Source organism: Eptesicus fuscus, chromosome 14 (assembly GCF_027574615.1).
Source record: "Eptesicus fuscus isolate TK198812 chromosome 14, DD_ASM_mEF_20220401, whole genome shotgun sequence".
Taxonomy (NCBI): domain Eukaryota; kingdom Metazoa; phylum Chordata; class Mammalia; order Chiroptera; family Vespertilionidae; genus Eptesicus; species Eptesicus fuscus.
The window spans coordinates 38,647,140-38,671,010 of NC_072486.1; the positions used below are offsets into that span (position 1 = coordinate 38,647,140).

The 23,871-nt window shown below is 42.7% G+C and overlaps 1 protein-coding gene across 1 annotated transcript in view; it reads left to right on the top strand.

Annotated features, from left to right (window-relative positions):
- The first annotated feature begins 658 nt into the window (after positions 1–658).
- The window catches only part of GSAP (gamma-secretase activating protein), a 79,630-nt gene continuing 56,417 nt past the window's right edge, over positions 659–23,871 (top strand). The window contains exons 1-6 of the mRNA XM_008149728.3: positions 659–834; positions 13,435–13,511; positions 15,157–15,213; positions 17,193–17,262; positions 17,576–17,629; positions 22,369–22,457. Of these exons, the coding sequence (XP_008147950.2) occupies positions 726–834; positions 13,435–13,511; positions 15,157–15,213; positions 17,193–17,262; positions 17,576–17,629; positions 22,369–22,457 (456 nt within the window). The 5' untranslated portion in view covers positions 659–725. The remainder of the gene's footprint in view (positions 835–13,434; positions 13,512–15,156; positions 15,214–17,192; positions 17,263–17,575; positions 17,630–22,368; positions 22,458–23,871) is intronic.

A 23,871-nucleotide genomic window follows, 5' to 3' on the forward strand; every position in this document is an offset into this window, starting at 1 on the left:
TAACACTTGTAGCCTAGCGGGTTCCAAACTTCACTGCAAAGTGGAATCACCAGGGGCTGAGAGTGAGAGAGAGAGAGAGAGAGAGAGAGAGAGAGAGAGAGAGAGAGAGAGGAGGGAGGGGAGAAAGGAGAGAGGAGAGGAGAGGAGAGGAGAGGAGAGGAGAGGAGAGGAGAGGAGAGAGGGAGGGAGGGAGAGGGAGGGAGGGAGGGAGGGGGAGAGAGAGAGAGAGCGAGAGAGCGAGAGAGCGAGAGAGAGAGAGAGAGAGAGAGAGAGAGAGCGAGAGAGAGAGAGAGAGAGAGAGAACGAAAGGGAAAGAGAAACAGATTCCTGGCGCCCACACCTGATGTGCAACCGTTTGTAAACCATTGGTTTAGCCACATCTCCTCCAAAGCCCTTAAAAAACCCCAGATCCTCAGCCCTTTCTGTGCGTGGCCCGGAGGGTGCACCTTGAGGTTCCCCGGCCGGTGAGCCTGGGCCCGGCGCCTCGGCCCCCTTTCCCGCTGCCCAGCGTGTCCAGCGCGCAGCTCGGGCGCTCGGCCTGGGCCGGGAGGAGGCGGTGCTCGGGCTCCTCGGCCGGGACCCGGCAGAACCGAAAGCTGCCGGCGAGGGAGGCGGGGAGAGGAAGGAGGGGCGGGCGCGTGGGGAGAGGGACCGGGTGGCGAACCCAGGGCCGGGAATGCCCGCGGTGCGGGGCCCCAGAGCTGCCCCGTGGCCGCGTCCGGGCCATGGCCCTCCGTCTGGTCACCGACTTCGACCTCGGGAAGGACGTGCTCCCGTGGCTGCGAGCGCAGCGGGCGGCGGCGGCGGGCGCTGGGGGCCGAGGCGGCGGCGCAGGTGCTGGCGGCGCGCGTCCGGGGTGGCGGCGAGCCGGGGCGGGCGAGGCGGGGAGCCAGCCGTTCATCCTAGGGGGCTCCCAGGCGGGGTGGGGGACCCCGACCAGACCGGAAGGGGGTGGGCAGCCCGTGGCCCCTGCCAACCTGGGAAGGTTAGCGCCCACGGCATGAGCGTCCCTCGTTGGAGTCCGGCTGCGCCCCCCTCACCCCGGGCCACTGGGAGAAGGGAGGAGGGGCCGGCCTTGGGCTGCATTTCTTTTTCTAGCGAGTCCTCCGGCCTCTGGCTAGCTCGTTGCCCACAGTAATTCACCTTCAGCAGCCGGGCCGGGGCCACTGGGAGTCCCTCCGCATGGTCCATCTCATCCGCGGAAGGCAGGCGTGCAGGAGCCGGGGCGAGTCTCCGCTCCCCGGCCCCAGGCTGCGGGGCGCGGGGCAGGGTGGCTCCTTACGCTCCACGCGCATCTCCCCTGCCCGGGGAGGAAGGTTCATCACCTCGGGGCTCTGGCCAGACTAGAGGCTCCTGGAAGTGCTTGCGTTGTGCGGAAGAAAAGAATCACGCACGCCCAGAAACTTGGATACATACTGAACAGTCGCACGGTGTGTCCCCACGTGTGTGAGACGCGCTCCTGCATCAGTGTGAGCAGCGACTGTGATTTAGGGGTCGTGCCGCTTTGGGTGGGAAGTGCCAGAGGGCGGGGGTCCGCCCCCAGGCCGTGAGCCTGGGCTGACAGCGCGCTCTTCTCCAAAGCTGCACCAAGCCCGCCACCTGCAGCCAGGGCGGCGGAGACAGGCGGATGGATGCTCGGGTGGATGCTCAGGTCTCCTGGCAGCTTCCTCAGGGGGAATCGGAATACAGCCCTGGCAGTTGAGGCTTCCTTCACCAAAAAAACCCTTTGTTTTGATTTCGATCAGAGAGTGAAACGTGACGTTTGAACCTTCCCAGCATGGATCAATCAAAACTTTAAAGGGGAACTCTGTGATTTCCCAGGTGGTGTGTGTGTGTGTGTGTGTGTGTGTGTGTGTGTGTAGCATGCTGTATACAATGGTGCATCGTCAGGGCTCACATTCAGCTTCAAAGAAAGGAGACCCCTGGATCCCACCTTGTGCTTGTTTCTCAGTCTCCCCTGTTTTTCCTTAGATACTGTAGACGGCTGGAGGACATTTTTTGGGGGGAAGGACTCTCACATTACCCATATTTACAACTCCTTTCTCCCCAATTCTGGTGGGAGGTGTCTATCCTTACCTTATGTCTTCACACTGTCCTGAGGCCTCAGTGGAACATTTGCAGGGTTCCTTGTCTTGGCCTACTGGCTGTTAGTTCCAAATAAGGAGTCATGTTTTTGTAGCTCAAGGCTTGAGTTTGACTAATGACTAGTGTCATTATTAGCAAAACTCCTCACTTTGGGGGAAACTTTAAAAAGTCACCTGAATATCTAAAGAGCCTTTGTTGGTTTAACTTTTAAAAACACAGTAGGCAGCTCCAAGTCTGCTCCCCCCCCCCCCCCACCCCCCAAAGTGGTCCTTTCTCTGAACCTCCACCTTACATAGCTAAATGGCAGATGTCTGCAAAGGAGAAGTTAGATGAAGTGTGAAATGCCACAGTCATCTGTTTCCGTAATGTGTGTTGTGATTGAAAATCTCTGTGTGAGCCAGTTAGATGTTGGCTTCCTTGTGTCTCGTACTCATCTGTGAAGAAATAGAAATTTGTGTATTGACATCCCACTAAACAACAGAAAGCTGGGTCCTCAGAAAGTAAACTTACTAAAAATACCAGTTTTAAAAAAATATTGGTAATTTTTTGCTGTTGCAGAGCACCTTAGCGAGATACTAGTGTTAAACTGACAGAAATGGTTACTACTGATAATTACCAGTGGGTGGTAGCTCAACCTCCCCCCCTCCCCCCTTCCCCCGAGTTAATTTCTTGTCTGCTGTAATTTGTAGCACTGGCAGGAGAGTCTGGGATTCCATTTTATTTCTAGCACAGCTATTACTTCACACATTGTGCAAATTACTTCCCTTTCAAAGTCTCAGCTTTTCAAATGTAAATTGTGAATAATTATACCATTGTAATGTCTCCTGCCTGCGCACTTGCTATCTAAATTTGAAGCCTTAAGATTTCTACATCAACAAATACAATTGAAGATTTCATAGTGGTGCTTGGTAGCACTGGTGAAGTATAACATATTCCTGGCAAAACAGCCAGGGTTAACCATGGAAATTCCCTCTTTTAATCAATCAGGAGTCGAGGAGTAAGGAGACCAGATTTGGTTACTGCATCTCCTGGTTCTGGGTTGAACTTTGGGAAAATGGGTTCTCCTGAAATAAATGAAGAAAATATTTGTTCTTTTAAAAATTAAAACAATTATCCAAAGGAACATTTTAATACACGTAAGCTATAAGTAGTAACAATAACAAAACAAAACCATACGTCCACCTTAAAAACAGAAAAATATCAAGACTTTGAGAGGCTCTTGTGCGCCCTATCTGCTCCTTTCTCTCTCTAACCCTCATCTCCCAGAGGTAATGACCATTTAAACGTTTATATTTTAGCATCCCTTTGATCTCATTTATGGTTTTAACGCATATGTAATTTTCCCTAAGGAAAATATAATTTCATTTTGCTTGTTTGTGAATTTTAAATAAATGAAAGCATACAATATGTATTCTTTTTTGCTTTGTCTTCTCAGTATTGTGAGGTTTACCCATGTTGACTGCTGTAGCTTTAGGTCATTAATGTTCACTGCTATATAGTATTTCATTGTGTGAATATACAACAATATGGTGAACATGGAGTATACTGCTTAGATCCTCCTTTCAAGGAAAGACTTGTCCCAGGTGCTGAGTGTGGTCAGCAGATAGTCTTCAGCTGTCAGACCTTCAGGGTTAGCTCTGACAGAGGGCTGACTGGCCTTTTGGGTGTGGACCCCTTCTAATTAGGGTTTGAGGTGGGGTATAAAGGCCTGGCCATTTTGACCTAAAATAGGACAACTTTGACCATCCGTTTCAGTTCTACAGGTTCCCCGGTGGAGGATCCTGAGGTCGCCTAAAGCTAGTGTGCCTCCATTGCATCTTGACTTCTCCTTCCTCCTGAATGCTTTAATCCAGTGGTCGGCAAACTCATCAGTCAACAGAGCCAAATATCAACAGTACAACGATTGGAATTTCTTTTGAGAGCCAAAATTTTTAAACTTAAACTTCTTCTAACGCCACTGCTTCAAAATAGACTCGCCCAGGCCGTGGTATTTTGTGGAAGAGCCACACTCAAGGGGCCAAAGAGCCGCATGTGGCTCGCGAGCCGAAGTTTGCCGACCACGGCTTTAATCCCACTTTACTAAGCACTCCCTAATGAACATCCCGGATACTAAACTGTCTCAGAGTGCTTCCTCGAGAACCCATCTGCACTTACCCTTTTTCTTGTCGGTGACATCTGGGAGGTTTCTGGGATATGCTGCCACAGTGAGTGCTTTTACTAACCTTGTGGATGCTGCCTGGTGCTGGGTGTGCAAGTTTCTCTAGGCTGGATGTCTAACAGCGGAGTTGCTGAGTCATAGGCTCTGCACATCTTTTTTCTCCCTGGATAGTGCCAAATTACTTTCCAAAGTAGTTGAACTTATTAATAACCCCATTTGTAGTATAGAAATGTTTTTGGTATTCTGTATCCTCACAAGCTCTTAATACTTTCATATTTCAGATTTTCTTTTGGTCAAATGGGTGGGTCTACATATTATTTAATTGTTGTCTGAGGTTAAGTATCTGTATATTTATTGGCCATTTGAGTTTCCCCTTCCATGAGATGTCTGTCATTCTTATGTCCACTTTCTTATTGTGCAGTGTTTGTCTTCATATTTTTAAGGGTTTTTAAAAAATGTATTCTGGATTCTAGTCTTTTATTCATCATGTATGTTGCAAATATTTTCTCTCATGTTACTTTTTTTTTAAGTTCATGATGGTGCCTTTGATAAACAATTAATTTCTGAGTTGAATTTATGGTTTGTGGTTTATGCTTTTTGGGAATCTTTAAAAGAAATCCTTCCCTATTCAGTAGGCATGAAGACATTTTTTACATTAACTTCTACTAGAGCTTTTCTCTTTATATTTTGTTTTAATCCATATGGAAATTTATGATGTAGAAATCCAGTTTTATTGTTTTTCCATGTTAGTAGCTAATTGTTGTAGAATCACTAACCAAATAGCCCTGCCACTTCTCAGTGACAGCAACGCCACTTCTGTCACACATCACGTTTCCACATAGACATGTGCCTCCTTTTCTGGCTTCTTAATCATTCTTTGTTTTACTGTCCTTCTTTTACCTTCCTAGTCTCCTTTTCTCATTTTCATATCTTTTTATTGCTTCTTAACAATCAACCCTATCCTTGCCTTGTCTCATTTTATTCATAATATGACTTTTAAATCATATAATGGTGTTTACCTCATAAGTTTAGGAATTATAATATCTGGTCATGTTGAGCCTGAGGATTTATGTGAATTAAGCAAACCAGCTTCAATTTTCCATGAGTTATGACTTGCCAACACTTTTAATATCTAGGTACTCTCTTTTTCTTTAGTATGTTTACTTATGCAAGTGTCTTAGCTATCAAAATGCTACATTTTTTTTTTCTTCATGAGCACTGAGTATTCATGTAAGGTTAAACCTCATTTCCTCATTTGAAATTGCTAAACTTCCTCCTCTGGACTTTCCGGTGATGAACGACTGGGAGAAGAGCCAGGGTGAATGAGCAAAGAGGTTATTACATGGTTCTTTTACAAGGCTGCGCCTAAAACATGAGCAACTAATCCAGGGAAGGAGGGCTCCGATGGCTTAATGGTGTGTGTTGAGACATTGGTCTCCGAATTTCCACAATGCCCAGTTTGTCTAATTCAAATGTTTTTGAGATGAGAACCTTGTACATCACTGCAGGATTATTTAAACTGCAGTTATTGCTACCTAACAGACCCTTGAAGGTATTCTTTTTATTATTTCTTTCAACTGTCTAACATGGTTACATTATAAGCTGGTCCTAGTTATGCTATATAATGAATATTATTTAATATATAAGGGTGGGCAAAAGTACACTTACAGTTGTTCATATGGAAAACAATACAATAATAATAATACAAGAATAAACTCTATTTCATGTACTCACAAGTGTAAACCTACTTTTGCCCACTCCTATATATTATAAACTAGAGGCCCGGTGCACGAAATTCATGCACGGGGGGAGGGGGGGTGGGTGTCCCTCAGTCCAGCTTGCACCCTCTCCAATCTGGGACCCCTTGAGGGATGTCTGACTGCCTGTTTAGGCCCAATCTCGGTAGGATCAGGCCTAAATGGGCAGTCAGACATCCCTCTCACAATCCAGGACTGCTGGCTCCCAACTGCTCGCCTGCCTGCCTTCCTGATTGCCCCTAACCATTTCTGCCTGCCAGCCTGATCACCCCCTAACCACTCCCCTGCCAGCCTGATTGATGCCTAAATGCTCCCCTGCCAGCCTGTTTGCCCCTAACTACCTTCCCCTGCAGGCCTGTTCACCCCTAACTGCCCTCCCCTGCAGGCCTGATCACCCCTAACTGCCCTCTCCTGTAGGCCTGGTCCCCCCCAACTGCTCTCCCCTGTAGGCCTGGGTCCCCCCCAACTGCCCTTCCCTGCAGGCCTGGTCGCCCCCAACTTCCCTCTTCTGCCAGCCTGGTCACCCTAACTGCCCTCCCCTGCAGGCTTGATTGCCCCCAACTGCCCTCTCTTGCAGGCCTGGTCCCTCCCAACTGCCCTCCCCTGCTGGCCATCTTGTGGTGGCCATCTTGTGTCCACATGGGGGCAGCCATCTTGTGTGTTGGAGTGATGGTCAATCTGTATATTACTCTTTTATTAGATAGGATTAGATAGGATAGAGGCCTGGTGCACAGGTGGGGGCCAGCTGGTTTGCCCTGAAGGGTGTCCGGGATCAGGGTGGGGGTTCCCTTGGGGCATGGGGCGGCCTGGACCAGGGGCCTGTGGTGGTTTGCAGGCTGGCCATGCCCCCCAGCGACCCAAGTGGAGGCCCTGGTATCTGGGATTTATTTATCTTCTATAATTGAAACTTTATAGCCTTGAGAGGAGCCAAGCCTCCTGCTTGCTCCATGGCTGCAGACATTTTTTTTGGAATTTATGTATCTTCTATAATTGAAACTTTGTAGCCTTGAGCAGAGGCCTGGGCTGGCCAGGGTGTGCGAAAAGCTTGGCTTCCTCCATTGCTGGGGAAACCCAAACCTCCTGCTTGCTCTGTGGCCGCAGCCATTTTGGTTGGGTTAATTTGCATACTCGCTCCTGATTGGCTGGTGGGCGTGGCTTGTGGGTGTAGCGGAGTGGTGGTTATTTTGCATATTACTCTTTTATTAGATAGGATACAGGGTGCCCCCCAAAATGTATACTTTAACAGCTGATTCTATTACATTTTGAAAATGAAATGTATTTTAATAAACATTGCCTTTATAATTATTCCAAGTGTGAATACATTTTTTGGGGGGACACCCTGTATGTAGTTTAGTGGTTCTCAACTCTGGATGCACTTTAGAATCACCTGGGGAACTTAAAAACACATACACAAGAGACGAGGCCCCTCACCAGCCCAATAAAATCAGAGGATTTTGGAGTAGAGCTTGGGGATTAATGTTGTTTTAAAAGCTCTCATGATGATTCTAGTGCACAGCCAGAGTTGAGAACTAGTGGTTTAAAGGAATAAGCATATACCATTTGTTGTGATCTGTACTTTTTGGAGAATATTTTTCTCTTAATTTTTTAGTGATTTGAAAGTAGATGTGCTTTTGCAAGGAAATTGGATTTTCTTAGCAAGATTTCTTGTCAAGGAGTTTCTTATCTTAGCTGAAACCTTTTAAGTGTACTTTGGAAAAAGTCTCTCATTATCTTTAAAATCTTGAAAGAAAAAAAAAAAACACTTCTCAAAGTATTGAGACATTGCATTCCAGAAGTTTTGAGTCATGTGGAGTGTGAAAAGAAACTCACTGAAATTCTCCTTAGATGTCTAGAAAATCTACTGTAAAAGGGTTTTTCAGTAATTATCCATTTTCCCATTGTAAGCGTGGAACAGGAAACTTAATTCATTCTCTTTACCATTTTCTAAGGTTTGAGTTTAGTCTGTGCCACTTTTTTCCATGTATGATACTGGCCAAGTATGTTAACCTTGTTTAAACTCAATTGTTTTATTATTACAATGGACCTATAATACCTTGCATAGTGTGGATGAAATAGAAATAAGAACTCCGAAAATTGTGAAGTGCTATTGAGTAGCAATCTGATTGAATCATGTTATTCTTCTAAGAGACCAAGTGATTATGCTTATTTTTTTTTCTAATCCTCACCCCAGGATATTTTTCCCATTGATTTTTAGAGAGAGTGGAAGGGAGGGAGGAGCGGGGTAGGGAGAGAGAGAGAGAGAGAGAGAGAGAGAGAGAGAGAGAGAGAGAGAGAGAGAAACATCAATGTGAAAGAGAGACATGGATTGGTGGCCTCTCCCTTGTGGCCCTGGTCTGGTCACGGGGGATTGAACCTGCACCTATGGTATGTGCCCTTGACCCAGAATCCAATCTGTGACCCTGTGGTGGGCGGATGCTCTAACCACTGAGCAACCCAGCCAGGGCAGGAAGCTTATTTTTTTAATCAGTGGGAAATGTGTGATATACATTCAAAAGTATGTATAGCATATATAAAAAACACACTTCTTCCCTTTCTTTGTCCTGCCCCCAGAAGATCCATGCAACTTCTTCCTGTCAGGAGGGAAGAGAGTTCTCAGTAGAAACCTAAATTCTCAATGAAACCTAGCTTTGTCTCTCTAAATGTTGCCTACCTCCAGCTCTAGTGCAGGGGTCCAGCTCACCAATTATCATTATTTTTTTAACTTTACTTTTTTCCTTTTTGACCAGAAATACAAACTGAAATTTGCTATGAGTTATAGGGTATTTTGCATATGTTTTGTCTAAATATTGGATCTTTTCATAACATAATATTTAGCGTCTAAAATAATATTCATGTGTGAGGAAAATGAGTCAAGTTAAAGCAATTAATTTTGAGGAAATTGGGGAAATAGATATTTCTCCTTAATCAATAATGATAATTATCAATGTTTTATCTACCATTGTTTAAGTCCTCTAACATTAGAGTTGGAAGGAATAACCTAAAATTTTAGAAGAAACATGGTACTCGGTTAATGTACATGTTAAATGTATTGTGTTAAGAATCTTTATATCCTTCATTAAAATATGGCTTTCACTTACACATATTGTAAGTGAAACACCCATGCACCTCATACTCCGAGCAGGAAAGCGAACACTAATAAACTCCCAAGGTCCCACTCATGCTCCTTTTACGCGATCACTCATCTAGCACCATAGAGTCATCTTGCCTTTTTTTGAAACTTGTGTATAAATTAAATCATACAGTTTATGATATTTTTTGGGAGAGGATAGGATCTGGGCTTCTTTTGCTCAGTTATTTATGTTGTATGTTATAGCAAATTAATTCTTATTGTTGCATAATATTCCATTGTTTGGCTATCCACAGGATGTGTTATTTTCCAAAATATGCATATATTTCTGTTGGGCTATATGTACAATTGCAGTTGCTGAGCCATCTATGTTCAATTTCAGCGTATACTGCCAGTTTTCCAATTTATAGTCCCATTAGCAGTGTGTGAAAGTTTCAATTATTCAAATTTCATGGCACCACATAATATTAAAGCATAATAAGTTAAGGGTTCATGTTATCTCCTTTAGGGTAACTAATAAAAGAATAGCATAATGGCCTGGGTCAGTTTCTGGTCTCTCTGTTCTGTTCCATTGCTTCAGTACCAGCCTATTCTTGCTTTAGTACCAGGCTGTTTTGATTGCAATGAATTTGCAGTGTAATTTGATATCTGGTATTGTGATCCCTCCTACTTCGTTTTTCTTTCTCAAGATTGTTGCGGCTATTGGGGTCTTTCTTGGTTCCAAAGAGGACATACAGAGGGCCAAGAGACACATGAAAAAATGCTCAAAGTCACTAATAATCAGAGAGATGCAAATTAAAATGACAATGAGGTATCACCTCACACCTGCCAGAATGGCTACTATCAACAAATCAACAAACAAGTGCTGAGGAGGATGTGGGGAAAAGAGAACCCTAGAACACTGCTTGGTGGGAATGCAGACTGGTGCAGCCACTGTGGAAAACAGAATAGAGTTTCCTCAAAAAATTAAAAATGGAACTCCCATTGACCCAGTGATGCCACTTCTAGGAATATATCCTAAGAATTCCAAAACACCAATCAGAAAGAATATATGCACCCCTATGTTCATAGCAGCACAATTTACAACAGCTAAGATCTTAAAACAGCCATAATGCCCAGCAGTAGATGAGTGGATAAAAAAGCTGTGGTACATTTACACAATGGAATACTATGCAGCTATAAAAAAAAGAAGGATCTCTTACCCTTTGAGACAGCATAGAGAGACCTGGAGAATAAGCTAAATAAGCTAGTCAGAGAAAGACAAGTATCCTATGATCTCACTTATATGTGATGAACTGATGAACAAAATAGATCCAGAGACATTGAAACATGTAACAGACTGAGGGAAGGAGTGGGAGAGGGAAGAGATTAAGCAAAGAATTTATATGCATATATGTATAACCCATGGACAGACAATAGTGTGGTGAAGGCCTGGGGAGGGGGCAGGGCCGGGGGGGAGAGGGTCAATGGGGGAGAAAGGGGGACATCTGTAATACTTTCAACAATAAAGATAAATTTAAAAAATAAATATAAATTTAAGAAAAAAGAATAGCAACAGACTACGTATATAATTGACAAGTTAATAGATCAGAGACTAAAATAATAAAACTGCAATTAAACCAGAAGGGAAGGACAGAGTAAAATTATTGAGTTACATAGAAAATAGATAGTAATGACGGATATAAACCCGATATATCAGTGATTACATTAAGTGTAAATAGATTACATATTTAAAGGATACTACCTTAAGACACAGCTTAAATATAAGGATACAAGAAGAGTAATAATAAAAGGATAGAAAAAGTTATATGTCAGCACTAACAAAAAAAATACACACACACACACACAAAAGCTGATGTAGCTATACTGATATCAGAAAAAGTAGCCTTTACAGTAAAAAGACTTTTTAAAGTTAAAGGATATTTTATAATGAACGAAAGGGTTGACTAGTCCAGCTCCTGGTTAGAAAACTTGGTGTGATTTTTTTTCAAGCTCAACCATATGCAATTACAAAAGCTTTCCTTGGCAGGCCTCATGGGGGAAAGCTGCCTTCCCCAAACCAGACTTGGTGCCTAGCCAGTGCCCTTCAGGCCCTAAAGGGAGCTGCAGTCCAGGCCCCCCTGACTGACCATAAAATTATACATAATTCCCAGCCCAGAGGGTTTTTATCAGGAACCTGAAGTAGAGATCTTCCTTAGGTGCCTCTGCGGAAACCGCCTCAGCAGGAAAAGGAGGGGAACCTTGAAGGTACTTTTTCTCCCCTTTGACTCAGTACTCAGTACTTTTCCATGCTTAGCTCTTCTCCCTCCTCCTTCCCTGAGCCCTTGGGTCTGCAATGCCGCAGGAGCCTTTTGTTGGAGGCCCCCTGAGCAGTGAGAGGTCCCCACATCTCTGCTGATCTGCCTGACTCTCCATCTTCATGGGGCAAACGGACTGGGAAGTGGTGTTTTCTCTGGTTTAACCTTTTTCTTTACTATCACAGTAAGTGTTAAAAGGCTTGACTGTTACCTGATTTTATTAGCTTTTTGATGTAATCTGCTACTGTGACAGCTCTGCTGAGCTTCTGACAGGTTAATCCACCAGGAAGCTATAACAGTTCTACATTTCCATACCCCTAATGAATAACATACATAAAGCAAAAGCTAATAGTGCTTAAAATTGATTGTATAACATACATGCAGAAAGATATACAGGACAAGAGTGTACAGATCAGTGAGCTATTACAAAGTGAGCAAATCAGTATACCCAACGTATACAACATGCCAGCACCTCAGAGGGCTCCTGATATACCTCCCAATCATTACTCCTTTCTTCTTCCCTAAAGGTCACTACTATTCTGACCTCTCATTCAATAGATTAGCTTTGCCTGTTTTTAAACTGTATATAATGGGGTCATCAGTATGTATTCTTTGTACTTGGCTTTACACTAATATATATATATATGTATATACTAGAGGCCCGGTGCACGAAAAACGTACATGTGGCGATATGTGTGTGTGTGTCCCTCAGCCCAGCCTGCACCCACTCCAATCTGGGACCCCTCGAAGGATGTCTGACTGCCTGTTTAGGCCCAATCCCAGTCGGACATCCCTTTCACAATCCAGGACTGCTGGCTCCAAACCACTCGCCTGCCTGCCTGCCTGATTGCCCCTAACTGCTTCTGCCTGCCAGCCTGATCACCTCCTAACCACTCCCCTGCTGGCCTGATTTCCCCCAACTGCCCTCTCCTGCTGGCCAGGTTGCCCCCACTGCCCTCCCCTGCCAACCTGGTCATCACCAGCTGCCCTCTCCTGCTGGCCAGGTTGCCCTCAACTGCCCTCCCCTGCTGGCCCGGTCACCCCTAACTGTCGTTCCCTGCTGGCCTGGTCACTCCTAATTGCTCTCCCCTGCTGGCCTGGTCCCCCACAACTGCCCTGCCCTGCAGGCCTGGTCCCCCACAACTGCCCTCCCCTGCAGGCCTGGTCACCCCCAACTGCCCTCCTCTGCAGGCCTGGGTCCCCCAAATGTCCTCCCCTGCAAGCCTGGTCACTCCCAACTGCCTTCCTCTGCCGGCCCGGTCACCCCTAACTACCCTCCCTTGCAGGCCTGGTCTCTCCCAACTGCCCTCCTCTGTTGGCCTCGTCTCCCTCAGCTGCCCTCCACTGCCAGCCATCTTGTGGTGGCCATCTTGTGTCCACATGGGGGCAGCTGTCTTTGACCACATGGGGCAGCCATCTTGTGTTGGAGTGACAGTCAATTTGCATATTACTCTTTTATTAGATAGGATACTAGAGGCCTGGTGAACAAAATTCATGCACGGGGTGGGGGGGGGTCTCTCAGCCCGGCCTGTACCCTCTCCAATTCAGGACCCCTCGGGGGATGTCCAACTGCCTGGATTGGGCCTAAACTGGCAGTCGGACATTCCTCTTGCAATCTGGGACTGCTGGCTCGTAACTGCTTGCCTGCCTGCTTGCCTGATCGCCCCTAACCGCTTCTGCCTCCCTGCCTGATCACCCCTACCCACCTCTGCTGGCCTGCCTGATCTCGTCCCTAACTGCTTGCTCCCTGTGCTGGCCTGATCTTGCCCCTAACTGCTTGCTCCCCCATGCTGGCCTGATCTTGCCCCTAACTGCTTGCTCCCCCATGCTGGCCTGATCTCACCCCTAACTGCTCTCCTCTGCCTGATGGCCCCTAACCTCCTCTGCCTTGGCCCCCACCACTGTGGCTTTGTCTGGAAGGATGTCGGACGTTCGGAAAACATCCGATCAATCCGGTCTAATTAGCATATTACCCTTTTATTAGTATGGATTTGTTAGATATGTTCTTAAAGATCTCCTGCTAATTATTAACTTATTATTATCTTTCAGGTGTTTTAGAAAATAATTATGAGAGCTTACGTGTATTAAATGTTGAAAGAAATGGAAATATAATCTATACCTATAAGGTATGTCTCTATCTCTCTTTTTCATTGTGATAAAATATACATAGCATAAAATTTAGTATTATATTAACCATTTGTACTCTCTTTTTAAAATTTTATGCTCTATTTTATTGAGGGGTAACAAATATTTCTTATTGACATTTAATCTTTAATATATCACTTTTTTATTTTTGGAGATTCAATTGGGTGATTTAAATTCAGTCTTCTCTTTTTTAAATAAAATAAAACTGTGCATAATGTCTGATATAGTACTCAGTTTTTTAAAAATAAATGAAAAGTTCCACTTTCTAGAGAAAAAGTGCCCAGTAAAATTTTTATCTTTGAGGAGATATAAAATATGATTATTCTACATCATCTGTTCAGACTTAGATATGCTCAGACTTTTGAGGCATTATTATTTAACAATGTATTTTCTGTCTTTTTAAAAAAATATATATTTTATTGATTTTTTACAGAGAGGAAGGGAGAGGGATAGAGAGTTAGAAACATCGATGAGAGAAAAACATCGACCAGCTGCCTCCTGCACACTCCCTACTGGGTATGTGCCCGCAACCAAGGTACATGCCCTTCACCAGAATCGAACCTGGGACCCTTGAGTCCGCAGGCCAATGCTCTATCCACTGAGCCAAACCGGTTAGGGCTGTCTTTCTTTTTTTAAATCCTCACTTGAGGACATACTTAGAGAGAGTAAGGGATAGAGAGAGAAAAAGAGAGGAGCGGGGAGAGAAACATCGATCAGTTGACTTCTGTACATGTCCCAACCAGGGATTGAACCTGCAACCCAGATATGTGCCCTGACCGGGAATCAAACAGGCAACCTTTTGGTGTATAGGACATTGCTCAACCAACTGAACCACTCCTGCTGGGCAACAATGCATTTTCAATGTTAAGTGTTCTAAGGAAAGAAAAAAATTAAAAAATAAATATATTTTTATTGATTTCAGAGAGGAAGGAAGAAGGTGAGAGAGACAGAAACATCAATGCTGAGAGAATCATTGATTGGCTGCCTCCTGCATGCCCCACACTGGGGATCTAGCCCACAACCCAGGCATGTGCCCTAACTGGGAATCAAACCTGTGACCTCTTGGTTCCTGGGTTGACATTCAACCACTGAGCCACCCCCAGCTAGGTTAAGGAAAGAAAATTTAACTTTATTATAGTAGAGAAACATGAAAGAATAATTTCAGTGGCCAGTTGCTTTGCACAGTTGTATCACTGTACATTTTTTTGCTTAAAAAGTTACTATTTTAAGTTGTATCTGTAAGTATGCAGCATTTAAGAAGCTGTATGATTAAAAATGTTTTACTTATAAGAATATCATAGCCTTGATATAGCAACTCCCAATATTCATTACATATATTCTCTTAAATAAATAGAAGTACAAAGAGATTCACCCCTTCACCATGCTCAGTCCTACTAGACAGTATGCCCCAAATGCACTGAGCTGTACACTCTCAATCAGTTTTACCCTTTGAGCCCAGACGAGGAGCTGAAATAGGTTCTGTCCCTTTCTGACGGGCACAGAATGCTGCCTTTAGAGTGCTAGTTGCCAATGTTGATTGCCTTATTGTAGGTTTGTTTTAAAACTTGTAACATCCTAACTTTCTAAACAATGACATTTACTAAACACCTAGTTACATTTTTTTAGGATGATAAGGGAAATGTCGTCTTTGGATTATATGATTGCCAAACCAGACAAAATGAGGTAAAAATCACCGTTGATTATGAATTACTCATTGGTTACTTTACTGCTTTTAGAGTTTTCCTTCTTTCTGCCTCCTTTTTCTAGATTCACATTCTCATTTTATTTTCTAAAATTTTAGTTTTTATCTCTTTGCCTTTCTTCTCTTCTCCCTTTTATCCTCTCATAGCGCATCTCTCTCTCTCTCTCTCTCTCTCTCTCTCTCTCTCTCTCTCTCTCTCTCTCTCTCTCTCTCTTTCTCTCTAAGTGCAAAGTCTTTTGGACCAAAACATCAGCTGAAGTCTCTTGGTCCTTTGAGATTTAAGCTAAATTGGCTTAAGCCAATTATCCAATATTCTGTAGGAATGTAGGGAGTCCAGTGCCCTCCCCAAGATTTGTGTGCCCTTAAAAGCTCAGGATCTCACAATGACCTCTAGCTCTGAGTTCTGCTTCTGCTTAACCTTCACTTATCTCGCTTTTCAAAGATCCAGGTATAGAACCTAGTCTGCTTTTCTAAAAATTTCCCCAAGCCACCCACATAAGGCATTAGATAATGTGATAGGCTTGTCTAATTTTGGGGGCAAATGGGAGGAAGTCATTTTTTGCCTATATAAAAACAATTTACAACTGTTAAGGGATTAAGAAGTCTAAAAATGTACACTGGCACAAAAGCTTCCCCAAAACATTGCTTCATGAACAAAACAAGTTGCCAGGGTAATACATTCCACTTACGTTTTAAAAAATTGCAAGAAAACTACGCTACACATGCGCATAAATATATGTCGGAGTCAAAAAGAGCAAATTATCATCATGTTTCATTTTAGAAGAGAGTTAGGACTGAGTGAGCATAATGGAGAGCTTTGACTTTTTATTTGGTAGTGTTTGCATGTTTTAAATATGGAGATTATGCTCATGCTGTTTTATAATTAAAAGGATAAAACACTAAACATTAAGTGTATACATCCATGATTCTTCTTATTTGCAAATTAGAATTCCTCAATTAGAGCAAGAGTCAAAGGAAGCCAAACATTCTCACATGAATTCAGAGCCTTCTTATTAGTTCTTATTCAAAGTTCATTTTCTGTAATTTAGTGTGTTCTGACTTCCCCCAATTTTTTTTTTACCAACTTCTGGCCATAGGATTCTAGTGTGTTCTCAGGGATTTTTTTTGCCTGCAGGTACTAATTACCTTCTTAATACTTCTACTATTTATTGTTTCTCTTAACCCATTCTCCTGACATCTAAGACTTTTTATCTTCTTTATCCTCTGAGTGTACTTTATAAGTTTGCCCAATATAAGTAATTGTCTCCAGTTCCTCAATCTGTGCCTCACATCCTCCTTCTGAGGGACCATTTTCATTTTCTTTAATATTCAAGGAAATGGAACAAATGTTTGCAAAATTTCAAACAGCAGCAAGACAATAAAAATAAAGATTAAATAAAGGTAGATTACTTTGTCAATGCACTAAATACAAGAGTCCTATAAGAGATGTACTTGTGACAGTCTCTTAGACATGGCTAGTTATGTCATGTTATATAATTTGATTAAAACTTTACTTGCCTCAATAATTTTAATAACTAATATTTGAGTGCTTATGTATGGCAAACATTGTATTAAGTGCTTCATATGGATTATCTCCCTTGATCCTTCTAACAATTTAATTAAGATAGGTATTATGATTCCTATTTTACTGATGGGCGGATAGGAAGGTTGAGTAACTTGTCCAAAGCCACACAGCTAGCAAGTGGCAGAGCCAGGATTAAAACCTGGGTCTAGTTTGGCTCCAAGGTCTGTGCTCCTAACTGCTAAGTTTCAGTGCCAAACATGGCCCGCAATGGCACACTTTTTTTTTTCTTAAAAAATAATCAGAAATTCCTCAGTGTGAATAAACTGGCTCATTGAGGGTTCTTTAGTAAAACGTTTGCCACAATGATACTTGGTAGACAGCTAAATGGGAATCTGTATATGAAACCCCCAATTAAAAAATGCTTTATTTTAATAGCATCTCTATACGTTCGAGAAAGACTTGCAAGTTGTCAGTTGCTCTGTCAACAGTGAGAGAACTTTGCTTGGTAAGTTGAACTCTTTTAATGCTATGTGTCAAAAACTAAATTACATTTTTTTTTTTAGTTTCAAAGTATTGAATGTTTACAATATTTGATTAGTGTATTATAATGATTTTCTGTGAAGAGAAGCTCTTAGTGGATTAGATGTGAAATAAAGAATCTATTGAGTCTACCTACAAAAAAAGATTACTTGGTATTCCTCCTTAATCATCCCTGACAGATGCTTTGAGCCCTCACTTAATTCACATAGCAAATAGTAAACTTTAACAAGCCACTGCATGAATCATTTGCTAATGACTTATTTTTCTTTTTCCATTAGCTGCAAGTTTAGTTCAATCTACTAAAGAAGGAAGAAAGAATGAGCTTCAACCAGGTAATGAAATTATACTTTTTAGTGCTTACTGATAGATGAAGATTTATTGAATGACTTAGTCAAATTTCAGGCATCTTTATAAATAGCTTTATCTCACAATGAAAAGGTAAAGGTTATGTCAAGCATGTAAAAGAGTTTAAATTTTTTTCAAGTTAACAAGTAAGTACAGAAAATATTATAACAGTGAACGGCAGAAGTATAAAAAGGCAATTAGCACCTGCAAAGTAAACATTGAGAACATACTAGAACCCCATGGTCAGAAGCTGATGTAAAGGATTGGTAAAAGTTTGGTATTTCTTTAACAATACCATTTTTAAAGAATATCTGGTTAACTATTGACCAATACATAATGCAATATGAGTAGTCCATCAATTCTAAATATAAAATCAATTCTACTTATTTGCCAAGGCCTACTTCATAGTTTATTATCTATGTGATGCCCCCCTCCCATCCTTTTAACATTTTATAATATCCATCTCTCTGCTCAGAACCTAATAAATATTGAATGCCTGCAGTGGGTCAGGCACTATGCATTCTGCTAGGGATACAGTGGTTTGCAAAGAGGTGTGGCAATTGCCCTGAAGGTGAGTTATAGGGATGCCCATTGAGCATGTGCCCCATCTTTGAAGGAAGCCCAGTGGGATCAGCTTTTCAGTTTATCAAGAGAAGTATGGTCCTGGCTGGGTGGCTCAGTTGTTTGAAGCATCGTCCCGTACACCAAAAGGCTGTGGGTTCGATTCCTGGTCAGGGCACATACCTGGGTTTTGGGTTCGATCCCTGGTTGGGGCATGTGTGGAGGCAACCGATTGATGTTTCTCTCTCTCTCTTCCTTTCTCTCTAAAAGTCAATTAAAACATATCCTCAGGTGAGGATTTTCTTTTTAAAAAAGAGAAGTAAGGACATTGATGCAAAACTTTTATTTTTAAAAGTTGGCTCAAATATTTTTTAAAAATTCTCCTTGGCCAATGATAACCACCTGTGGCTGAATCTAGCCTATGGACTCCTGTTTTTCAACCTCTGGCCTAGTGGATCTCATTTCGATCTTTTGCTATTCCAATCCTGCAGTGTGTTTGTTCCATCTGTTCTGTCTATTCGGCACTTAAACTCCTTCTTTTGTTAGCATAGTTCCCACTCGGAGGTATTCACCTGCAGTTGCATATGATGGGAAAATCCCTTTTTCATACTTTCCACAGGAGGCTTATGAGGCACTCCTGGGCTCCCACAGAGTGAGCTTAGAGAGAGTCAAGTCTGGGTAGGACCGTCTCAGGGACCTCAGCAGAAGAGTTTCTGGGAGATGTTGGTGAGCAGGATGCAATTTCTGAAATCTCATGTATATTACTCACCCAATCTTCCCTCCTGCCATGTTACACTGAGAACCACAGCAGTCCTCTTCCCTCTCCTGTGCCCTGTCCTGCTCTTAGCATTCTCTGCTCTTCTTAGAATCAGGTGCAATGCTCACTTCAGAGGTAGGTCCCTGCACCTCCTAGTTATTTTCTATTTTGTGAGAATATTTTTTCCATTGATTTTTAGAGAGAGTGGAAGTAAGGGAGGAGGAGGGGGAAGAAAGAGGGGGAGAGAGAGAGAGAGAGAGAGAGAGAGAGAGAGAGAGAGAGAGAGAGAAACATTGATGAGAGAGAGACACATCGATTGGTTGCCTCCTGCATGCACCCCAACTGGAGCTAGGAACAAACCCAAAACCCAGGTATGTGCCCTTGACTGGGAATGGAACCTACAAACCTTCCATCTGTGGCTGAGCTCTAACACTGAGAAAAACTGGCCAGGACTGTCTGACTTTTTACTTAGCATAATGCCCTCGAAGTTCATCCCTATTGCAGCTTTTGATTCTGCTGTTTCTACTTCCTGTATGCCCATATCCTGCGGCCCTGTCTTTCCCTTCAGCGATGTGCTCCCAGTCTCCACTGATAGCTGGATTCTCTACATTCTTAAGACAATTTTAGACATTGCATGGAACCATGGGATTTTTATGGTTGAAAGTATTGTAGAAATAACTTGGTTCTGTAGTTCTTCATTTAATTTTTTAAATAATAAGGTAGGGACGCCTAGAAATCTTTGTGACTTGCTGACAAGTGTATATTAGGTTAGTGGCAGAGCTTACACTAGAACTGATGTCTCCAGAATCTTAATTCAGAGTGCTCCCTGGTACACTGTGAAAACACATGATATGTTATTGAGAGAAATTCCCTTTGGCACAATTATTCTTATCATTATGCTAATTATATTAGTTAGGTGTCTCTCTGCTGCTCTAAAGAAGGGAAATATTAATATAGGAAAATGGCTTCTGTCCTTGAAAATCCTCCCACTTTTCAGGAAAGTTAATTTAGTTGATAGCTGGTTATCTCATTTGGGTACAATTCACTGCCAAAAAGGGCAAACATAAAGTGATTCCTTTTTTCCACTGAGAAGATACCCCTGCCTGCCCCCCAAAAGCACTCCCCCCCCAATAAAAATATATAAGCTTTTAGGGCAAGAAATAAAATAGTCAGATGCCAGCTGTACTACTTAATATGTTAATGTAGTTATACCAAATTAAAAGAACATCCTATATAATAAAAGGGTAATATGCAAATTGACCCCAACGGCGGAATGACCAGGAATGACCAGTCGCTATGACGCGCACTGACCACCAGGAGGCAGATGTTCAATGTAGGAGCTGCCCCCTGGTGGTCAGTGCACTCCCACAGGGGGAGCTCTGCTCAGCCACAAGCCAGGCTGACGGCTGCGAGCGCAGCGGTGGTGGCAGAAGCCTCTCCTGCCTCCTCAGCAGCGCAGTCAGAGCAGGCCTAAGCTGGCAGATGGACATCCCCTGAGGGCTCCCGGGCTGCGAGAGGGTGCAGGTGGGCTGAGGGACCCCCCGAGTGCATGGATTTTCATGCAACAGGCCTCTAGTAAAATAATAACAATACGGGAATTTTGGACCGGAACATGTGGTTTTCCCCTGGGCAGAATGGCTTCCCCAGATTCTTTGTCCATTGGAGTCAAAGAATGAAACCACTGATGGAAGATGGTATAGTAAAGGTGGAAATTTACTGAAGAACAAGTACAGACTCCCATGTGGGGAGGGGCAAAGAGTCCCACCGAGTTCCTTTTCCCCCAGTTTATAAAGGCTGCAGTTTTTGTGTCTCAATATCCCCTCTGATTGGCCACTATTCCCCTTTGATTTGGTCACTATAGCAACTCCTGAGCTCAAAGGTCAAACCTCACATGGTCAAACCTCACAAAGGTCAAACCCTTCTTCTTTATTTTGTAAATATAGACCTTTGGCTACTCCCAGTTCCCCAATCTTATGGAAATGTAACTTCTGTTGCTTCCAACTTCCTTGTCTTATGAAAATGTAACTGCTGCCTCTCCCAATTCCCTTGTCTTATGGAAATGTAACCTTTGTAGCTCTGTAGCCCTTTGTTTCTTCCATGGACCCCCTTAATTATAAAAATTCCCTAAACCTGCCTATTTCACCCCTAAAAATTCCTATTTCAATAAGGAAAATTGCTTTTTCTTCTAATGTTCACATTTAAAAAATATTTTTTTACTTTTCAATTATAATTGTCTTCATTCTCACATTTCACAGAACATTTCTATTCTGTTTTCATCACAAGTATCTTTGACACCACGGTCTTTCTTATTCCTAGAACCATTTTTTTGAGTTACCAGGCAAATTCCTAAAGCACCTCACCTTTGTTTCTATCCCATTTATTAGAAATACAGTCCTTTTTTTTTTTTTAAATTATATTTTATTGATTTTCCACAGAGAGGAAGGGAGAGGGATAGAGAGCTAGAAACATCGATGAGAGACAGAAACATCGACCAGCTGCCTCCCGCACACCCCCCACAGGAGATGTGTCCGCAACCAATGCACATGCCCTTGACCGGAATCGAACCTGGAACCCTTCAGTCCGCAGACCGACGCTATATCCACTGAGCCAAACTGGTTTCGGCTACAGTCCTTTTTAATAGGTGTATGATCCTGGATTTTTATTCGAAGCTACAAGTACCCATTGACCAAACAACATTTGATTTTCTTGTGCTATCCCCAAATTGTACATTGTCATTCAAAATGAAGTCATTGAAAAGTACCAGAGAACAGTAGTCTTTATAAGAACTCAAATATAAGGCAACTCCTTTTGAAGTTTAATCTTGAGGGAGGGGAGCTTTTGGCCTATATTTGGATATTTGTGATAATCCCATTATAGCCTGTATCCAAGGACTTCCTCCTAGCTGCTATCTTTGTTGGCATTTGCTTGAATGTGACACTGAGGAAATAAGTGGGTGTTTATCAGAGCAGCTCTGCCCATTCCTGAGGGGAAGCCAAGTCCCTGTCCTACTGATGGGTGCTGTCAACTGAAACATATTCATGCATCAGGAGTATCTTCATATTTCCACATACAAACCACATCTGCCACCATGCTGCAGAACTGGAGTGACCCTGAAGCAAACTGTCTTATTTAGACTTAGAAGCTGCGGGGGCCTGTGAAGCTGTGCTAAAAGTGGCCGAGGAATGGGAGGAACTGGTTCCTCACTCCACGTGCATCGACTTCTCCTTTATGAAGTTTTCTGGATCTGTTTGGGGTTCTAAGAAATGTCACAGTAAACTTTAAGAAAATTATTTTTCTTTGTGTAATATAATAGGCAACACATGTACATTTTCCAAGTTCAGACCTATGTGGAGAAAATAATGTGTGATTTTCTGGTCTTCATTTCTAAAAGCCTCCTTTACTTTGTAGGATCAAAGTGCTTAACTCTGTTGGTTGAAATCCACCCCGTTAACAATGTGAAGGTTCTAAAAGCAGTGGATAGCTATGTTTGGGTTCAGGTGAGTGAGCTTGTCATTTAACACTTATCTCATTAATCAAAAGGCCTGAACCTAGAGGCAATGGTGTTTACCAAGTGCTTTCACATACATTATTACATTTTATCCTCAAAGCACTCTGAGAAATGGTATGGCAGGAATTATCAGCTCTTCCCTTTGCAAACATGGAAATCTTTAAAACTCTGGTTCCCTTGTCTCTATTAGATCATGTTTTGTCTGATAGTAAGGTAATGTTTTATGTAATAAAATATTAAATATAAAAACATACTTAAGGTAAATTTTTTTTTAAAATAGTTTATTTAATGTATTCATAGGGTTGACAGGTCAAATATCCACGATTAAATGACTTAACCCCGTAATTGATCAACTCTGTGAAGTGGACGTAGAAGCACTGTGTGAACAATGCAGGGGACTAGATAGAGGCAGCCCTCCTTGTTTGCTTGCTCATTCTGAATTTAAAAATTCTGCTAAAATTTATTTGTAACCCCAAATCAGTACTTATGGTCTTTTCACAGTCATTTGTTCAAAATGGTGAAAGATTTGTTACTCAGTGCACACATTTCTAGTGCTGAGGTTTGGACCCTAACCTGCTGCCCTTTGAGCATTTCCCTGCAGCATGAGGTGCATCTTCCAGATAGTTCCAGTGGATAATTAGGCCCCCATCTACACCCCTATCGTGCGAACTTCCCATTGATGAATATGAACAATCAAAGCTCCATATTTGGGAAGATAAATATTTCCTTAACGTCTCTATGGCTTCTTACTCACAATGCCAAAAAATAAATAAATAAAAAATACCCCAAACCTTGCGGGCTTTTGTAGAGCTGTGTCTGAAGCCTGTTGATTTATATTCTGACTTCTAGGCCTTGCTCTAGGGTTGCTTCATAAAAGAAAGAAAAACAACCAACACCTAAGTGGGACTTTCAAAATCATGTTCTCACCGATTGCCACACAAGGACCAGGCAGAGGTTTAGAACTCCACAGCACCTTTGTCTGGGTCGCAGTCCTAAGTGAGCATGCCCCGGCCACCTCTGTGGCCCCAGGGGCGGCCATGTCATCTTCGGTGGGAGCACCTCCATGTGTTGAGACACTGAGCATCTACTCTTCTGTTATTCGTGTGGTGTCACTCATCTGTGCCTCTCCTCTCCCCAGGACTCAAAGTACCTTGCTCCATGTGCCCCATTTCACACATCAGGAGATACTTAAGTTCTGTATTATTTTTGTAGCTGAATTCTGCACTTGCTATCTGTTTTATAATTTTGAAGTTATTGCTATGAAGAATGGTATATAGTTAATGTTTTGTTTTTCAATTCTAAAAGGGAAACCGGACTACAGATAATTTTAAAAATGGACCATTTCTATTTCCAATTTGTCATTGTGAAAAGTTAGGACACCAGGTAACATATTTTGACGAAAA